At 52.0% G+C, this 7,621-nt stretch overlaps 1 protein-coding gene across 1 annotated transcript; it reads left to right on the plus strand.

The window, feature by feature from the left end:
* The first annotated feature begins 1,900 nt into the window (after positions 1-1,900).
* LOC123167017 (uncharacterized) lies at positions 1,901-4,265 on the plus strand. The gene has a single exon (XM_044584853.1). It carries the CDS (start codon positions 2,014-2,016, stop codon positions 4,018-4,020), a length of 2,007 nt encoding a protein of 668 aa, XP_044440788.1. The 5' UTR covers positions 1,901-2,013; the 3' UTR covers positions 4,021-4,265.
* Positions 4,266-7,621: the final 3,356 nt, after the last annotated feature.

Genomic DNA, 7,621 nt, shown 5'->3' on the forward strand with positions numbered 1-7,621 from the left:
TCTATGATATTTCTTCGCGAAAGGAACAACTTATGATAAATATGCTTCCATTTGCTTGAACTCATGATAAAATTGTTGGTCAACCTCTATTTTCCTGATTGTTATTGACAATATGAAAATATTCTCATGAGTTGATGGAACATTTTCTCTGGGATGTTTGGTCATGCGTACTATTAATGTTATTCACTTGTCGTCAAAGATGAATCAACCTCCTATAAAAGAAAATGATGTAAAAGGCTTAATGGCAAATTGCATACAGATCTATCTGAATTTTTTTGGGCACTGAAACAGTTTCTAAGGTTACATCTTGACCATCGGTCTTGTGAAAGATAGGTTTCCTTAATAGGTTTTCTGACAACTAGGTAAACTGCTTGTCCTTCTTTCATCTGTTTGTCACTGAAAATCATTTACAGTTATGTAAACCGCTTGATTTTATCCCGTTTCTTACACAGAATGATTTTCTTGCAGAATCTGCCCATTATTAAGAAAAGGTCATTGTTGCAGAGTTCTGGAAGCAAGTTCCTTCAAATGAACCTTGATTTTAGGGATAAATTGTAGTATTATACATGCGGATGTTCTAGCCATATATTGACAACTGGAGTTTCATGCATCCTGAGGATTCAGATGTTACTAGTGTCGAATTGGTGAGCACTTATCATCAAATATGGCTTCTTTGTGGATGTTGCTGCCATTAGTTGTATAATTGTCCTCCCATGTTCCAGTTTCTCGAGCCTCTCGAGCTATGCTACAGATCTTTGTGTGCTTGCGATGATGAACCGATAGTTGATGGAAGACTTCTTGATTTCTTGTGACAAGTATCAATATGCTTTCAATGGTAGATCCGGTGACCAGAGCAAACACTGTCGGGCGATGTTAAAAATATCAGTCTTTTTGTTTTCATAATGACTTCCTGCATAGGTGTTCCTGGGTAACAATTGATGGCTGGGGGTATGAGGATGTTGCATGAACAGAAACACGTCACCTCTTTGATCCTTGTGGTTACTTTGATGTAACTGAGGAACTTGTTTGATGTGATGCTTAGTGTGATTGATGAACTTGGTGATATGCTAGCTAACAGTTTGGCCCATTTGTACATTGGTATGAACCATGCTCCCTAACTAAATTATGTTTGAGCTGATACACTTGTTATGGTATGAACTGCATGACTTATTCATTATATATCGGCTAAGCCAAGAAAAAGGGGTTTGGTGGGGTAATTTAATTATAGCATGCTCCCTTCCAGCCTAGATCCAGGAGACATGCCTCAAATGAGTCGAGTTCTTCAATTTGCTTATTGCCGATGTTTTTAACACATTTTTGCATGGTTATCAGAGCATTCAGCCAAGTCAAAACAAGTACAATATAATGAGTCAACCCAATATACAGAGCCAACATAACACCAGCACAAGCCAGACTAATGCCAAGATGGCAACGCAAAGGAACCCTCTCAGGCAGACCCCAACCACTAGTACCGAGAAAAGCACCCCTACGGTTGCTCGCTATCACGCCCATGCTCGCCCCTTTCGGCATCACACATAGAATTTATGCACCCTCGTTAACAGCATTTGTTTGATAATCTTGTAATCACATTCTCACAAATTGTTTGCAAAATTCCTCTTTCTAAAAAAGAAACTCGGCACTATCTTCCCATTTATATGCATACAAAAGCAGACATCTCCATCTGGATCTCGGATCATTCACAAGAAAATGTATATGTACCCGCAAAAAAAACCAAGAAATACAGTATATACATGTACTCTGCTTTTACAGAAAACAGAGGAGGAGGAGTAGGGAAGCAGCACGCAGGGAAAGGTTTCCTTTTTCCTAATGCGACGTCAATTTGGGCCGTAACTCAATCCGGCACCGACCTAAGCCATGAGATACCGACTTAACCCTCCCACTCCTGTTATTAATACCAAACCTCTCAGCCTCGAATCGCAATCTTCCATCGTCACGAAAACCGAACCCGCCACCCGCCTCGAATCCTCCACCTCCAAACCCTAGCAGCCATCCATGGCGACGGAGACGGGTCCCGCCGCGCCGCGCCTCCTCCTGGGCCCGCCGCTGGTCCGCGCGGCGCGCCCCTCGCCCGCCGACGACGCCCCGGAGTCGCACCCGTTCCTCGACCTCCTCGACGCGGCCTTCAACGCGCCGTCCGCCGCCGAGGCCAAGGCGGCGCTGGCCCCGCGGCGGGCGCGCACGGAGAACTGCAACGCCACGTACGCCAACTCGGGCGACCCCTGCGTCGACTTCTTCTTCCACGTGGTCCCGACCACGCCCGCCGCGCGCGTGCGCGAGCTCCTCGCCGCCGCCTGGGCCCGCGACCCGCTCACGGCGCTCAAGCTCGCCTGCAACCTCCGCGGCGTGCGCGGTACCGGCAAGTCGGACAGGGAGGGCTTCTACGCCGCCGCGCTGTGGCTGCACGACCACCACCCGCGCACGCTCGCCTGCAACGTCGCCGCGCTCGCCGAGTTCGGCTACCTCAAGGACTTCCCCGAGCTGCTCTTCCGGCTCGTCCGTGGCCAGGACGTGCGCAGGCTCGCCAAGGAGGGCGCCGCCGCCGACAAGGCGCGCAGGGAGGGCAAGCAGCTCGCGGAGCAGCGGGTCGGCCTCCGCGCCAGGCTCGCCGGCCGCAAGCGCGCCCGCGAGGCCGCTACCAGGTCCGTCACGGAGGTGGCGGAGCAGAAGACGGAGGCCATGGAGGTCGATCAGAAGAAGGCCTCCAAGCGGGGCGTGCCGAAGAAGGTCCGGACCATGGCCAAGCTCGCCGTGCAGTCGCTCGAGACCTACTACGGCGACCGCGCGTACCGCTTCCTGTTTGACGCCGTGGCCGACTTCTTCGCCGCCCTGCTCGCCTCCGACATGAAGCAGATGGCCCCCGGCGGCAAGAAGAGGAAGATCGGGCTCGCCGCCAAGTGGTGCCCCACGCCGGGCTCCTCCTTCGACCGCGCCACGCTGCTCTGCGAGGCCATCGCCTGCCGCCTCTTCCCGCGCGACTCCGACCCCGAGTACGCCGAGCTCTCCGACGAGCACTACAGCTACCGCGTCCTCCGCCGCCTCCGCCGCGACGTCCTGGCGCCCATCCGCAAGGCCCTGGAGCTCCCGGAGGTCTACATGTGCGCGCAGCGGTGGGACGAAGTGCCCTACGCGCGCGTCGCCTCGGTGGCCATGCGGCGCTACAAGGCCCTCTTCCAGAAGCACGACGAGGAGCGCTTCGCCAAGTACCTCGAGGACGTGGAGGCCGGCAAGGCCAAGATCGCGGCGGGCGCCGTCCTGCCGCACGAGATCGCCGCCGCGGCCTACCGCGGCGAGGAGGACGAGGTGGCGGAGCTGCAGTGGCGCCGCATGGTGGACGACCTCCGCGCCAAGGGCTCGCTGCGCAACTGCATCTCCATCTGCGACGTGTCCGGGAGCATGGAGGGCACCCCCATGGAGGTGGCCATCGCGCTGGGCGTGCTCACCTCGGAGCTCAGCGAGGAGCCGTGGGCGGGCAAGGTGATCACGTTCCACACCAGGCCCTCCATCCACGTGATCAAGGGCGAGACGCTGCGGGACAAGATGCGGTTCGTCGCCAAGCTCGAGTGGCACGGGAGCACCAACTTCCAGGGCGTGTTCGACCGCATCCTCGCCACGGCCAGGGAGGCCCAGCTGCCGCCGGAGAAGATGATCAGAACCGTCTTCGTCTACAGCGACATGGAGTTCGGCGAGGCGTGCGGGCGGGGCGTCTACAACGGCATGCCCTACGGCGAGGGGTCGTGGGACACGGACTACGCCGCCATCTGCCGCAAGTTCAGGGACGCCGGCTACGGCGACGCCGTGCCCCAGGTGGTGTTCTGGAACCTGCGCGACTCCAAGTCGACGCCCGTGACGTCCACCCAGCCCGGCGCCGCCATGGTCAGCGGCTTCTCCAAGAACGTGCTCAAGATCTTCCTGCAGAACGACGGCGTGGTCAACCCCGAGGCCATCATGACCCAGGCCATCGCTGGCGACGAGTACCAGAAGCTTCAAATCTACGATTAGTTTCTTGTTAGATTAGATAGATCGATCCCATACTTAGTTCGTGACGATTCTCTAGTTGAACTCATGCCGTGGTGATTGGTCAGTTGGCTTGTTTTCTCTGGATTGCAAACTTGCTTCTCTGAACTCGGTGGTGAATGCAATGCAGTGATTCACATTTCGTAGGATTTGAGTTCGATTTCGATTCGATTCTATATACAGCCTGATGTTCAATTGCTGTTTGAAACCCTGAAATCCTCTTTTCTGAATTGCAACCATGTGCTTTCTCTGAATTCTGTCTCTTTTCGTTTTGATTCTATCTATAACCTGGTGACTGATATGATTGGTGATGGTGCTAGTTACCGGATATTTCTGAATGCTACAGTTTCTGCTACCGCATTGCAGTATCAGCAATTTTGTTGTTCGGGAAATGAAACAATAATATGGTACGTGGTTATTAACCTTGCACAAAGAAGGCTGCGTTTGGCAGCAAGGTTTTTTCAAAGTTTTCTGATAATATTGCGGTTTGTAAAAAAACAAGGACGCCGATAACGTGTGGGCGTTAAGGGATCTGCCCACACATTCTGTGTGGTGCCTAAGAGGACCAGCCCACACGCTTGTGTGTGGGCAAAATAACTAGCGCCCACACGCCTGTTTTTCCCCTCCCGGTCCCTCTTACACGCGTGCGTGTGCACTACTAGAAAAAGGGCTATAGATGGGATTGACACTAATGGCGCACCAGACAAGCGGTGCGCCATTAGTATATACTAATGACGCACCACCTTCTGATACGCCATTAGAGTTGAAACTACTAATGGCGCAGGGTGCGCCATTAGTATCAAAAAAAAATTAACTAGTGCGCCTGTCCAAACATACTAATGGCGCATCCAGACACAGTGCGCCATTACTAGTTGTAACTAGTAATGGCGCACCTGGCCCAGGGTGCGCCATTAGTATCAAAAAAAAATTTAACTAGTGCGCCTGTCCAAACATACTTATGGCGCATCCAGACACAGTGCGCCATTACTAGTTGTAACTAGTAATGGTGCACCTGCCGGAAAGTGCGCCACTAATGTTGTTTTTTCTATTATATTTTTTATTCCCTTTTTTGCAAAACTACTAATGGCGCACTTTTCCACCGTGCGCCATTACTAGTTTAAACTAGTAATGGCGCACTGTGGAACAGTGCGCCATTAGTATGTTTTTTTTTTGCAAAACTACTAATGGCGCATCACCAGAAGGTGCACCATTAGTAACCTGGATTACTAATGGCGCATTTAGAGTTGGTGCGCCATTAGTAAGTGGGCAGCAACAAGATATTTTGGACAGCCTCTCCTACCCACACTCACTTTCTCCCCACTTCATTCTCTCCACCTCCTCCTTGTCTCGGGTGCCTCCTCTTTTTCATCTCATTTCCACCATAGATTCATTCAATTTAAGTGGTTAAATTACCTTGTTTTGATAGGTAAGTAAGGGGGGAAGCTATATTTATGTTGTTCTCCCTACAACAATGTGCACATGCACTTTTTATGGCCTAGCTAGATCTATGTATGTTCGTGGTGTTGCATATGTTTGTGGTGTTGCATATGTGTTTGTGTTTGGAGGTGTACCGGTATTTGAAATGCGATAGTTGCCAATATTTTGCCGGAATGTTGATTCATTTCCGTTTCGGCGAGAATTTTGGCATTAAGCATTCTTTTTGGTCCTATTTTTAGGGAAAGTCATGCCAAATTTTTTCTTGGTTCTAAAATATCGTTTTGCTCTACCCCGCAGGCGACCATGGTCCGCATGATGACCGAAGGCATCGTGAATAGGTTTTTGAGGTCCGCGAAGGCCGAGATGCTTCAAAAGAACGAGACGGAGATAAGATGTCCGTGTCGAAGATGCAAGCTGAAGAGCCTTATTGCGGACCCGGAATCCGGGCAGGTGCGGGACCACCTGCTCTTGCGTGGTTTCATGGATGGCTATCGGTGGCAAGGTGATGAAGATGACTACGAAGTCGTCCATGGGGCCGGGCAAGAAATGAGGAAGGGCAGCAAAACAACCACCGCGGCTCGGGCGGGCGAGAAGACGAAGAATCCCCAGGAGATGATCACGACGGTGATGCTGTACACAGTCATCATGCAGAAGATGCAGGACATGATGATGAGGAAGATGCCGGAGCAGACGACGGGCATGATCATGAAGATGATGATGCCGGCGGAGCAGACGACGCTGGACCATCGATGGGCTGGGTGCAGGACCCTCATATTCAAGAGCTGCTTCTCAAGCAGACGGATAACGCAAGAGCTGCCGCCCGAGAGAAAGCCAAGATGGATCAACTTGAGTTAGACGCGGTTACTCCATTGTATGAAGGATGCAGGCCCGAGGATACCCGCCTGAAAGTAACGCTCATGGCTCTGGAGATGAAGGTAAAACACAAAATGACCGACGCATGCTTCGACGAGAACATGTCATTCTGGCACGAACGTCTTCCCAAGGGGAACAAGTGCCCGACCAGTTTGGAGGAGGCGAAGAAAATCGTGTGTCCTCTGGATTTACCGCACGTGAAATACCATGTGTGCATGAACAATTGCATCATTTATCGGGATGAGCACGCGGAGTCTACCATATGTCCGGTGTGCGGCGTCACACGATACAAGAAGAGGAAGAAAGCTCCTCGAAAAGTGGTGTGGTACTTTCCGATCACTCCTCGTCTGCAGCGGTATTTCGCGGACCCTAAGGTAGCAAAGCTCCTGCGTTGGCACGCGGATAGGGAGGAGAAGAAGCGAGAAGATGACGCAAATGATCCGGAGATAGATAAAAAAGACAAGATGCTGAGTCACCCTAAGGATGCGAGCCAGTGGCAAGCGTTGAACTTCGAAGACCTAGAATTTGGGAACGATCCAAGGAACATCGTGCTGGACGCGAGCACCGATGGAGTCAATCCGTTTGGCAGCCAGAGAAGCACACATAGCACCTGGCCTGTGTTTGTGTGGATGTACAACCTTCGCCCCTGGTTGTGCATGAAGAGGAAGTACATTCACATGAGTATGCTAATTGAAGGACCGAAACAACCAGGGAACGACATCAATCTGTATCTGGGGCTGCTGAAAGAGGAGCTTGACACGCTGTGGAAAACGCCAGCCAATACGTGGGACGCCGCAGAGAAAGAATATTTCCCTATGAGAGCCGCGCTGCTCACGACGGTGCACGACTATCTCGGTTACGGATATGTCGCGGGGCAGGTGGTCCACGGATTTTCTGGATGCGTCAGGTGCATGGATGACACAACGTATCGCCAGCTAGATAGAGATCCCGGGTCTTCGAAAACCGTGTTCATGGGACATCAAAGGTGGCTTCGCGACGATGACCCGTGGAGAAAACGCAAGGATCTATTCGATGGTGAAACCGAACCCCGAGGACGCCCGCGTACGAGGAGCGGCGAGGAAATAGACGAGCTGTTGAAAAATTGGAAAGACTGCCCACTGCCGGGAAAGAAGCAAAAGGTGCCAGAGCCGGGAAAGAAGCGAAAGGCGCCAGAGCCGCTGCTGAAGGTATGGAAAACGAGGTCTATTTTCTGGGACTTGCCGTACTGGAAGATCCACCATGTGCCTCACAGCCTTGATGTCATGCATATCACGAA

Source organism: Triticum aestivum, chromosome 7D (genome assembly GCF_018294505.1).
Source record: "Triticum aestivum cultivar Chinese Spring chromosome 7D, IWGSC CS RefSeq v2.1, whole genome shotgun sequence".
Classification (NCBI taxonomy): Eukaryota; Viridiplantae; Streptophyta; class Magnoliopsida; order Poales; family Poaceae; genus Triticum; species Triticum aestivum.

What these genes read in the sequence shown, in the direction of transcription:
- LOC123167017 (XM_044584853.1), top strand. Translation starts at nt 2,014, where the DNA reads ATGGCGACGGAGACGGGTCCCGCCGCGCCGCGCCTCCTCCTGGGCCCG.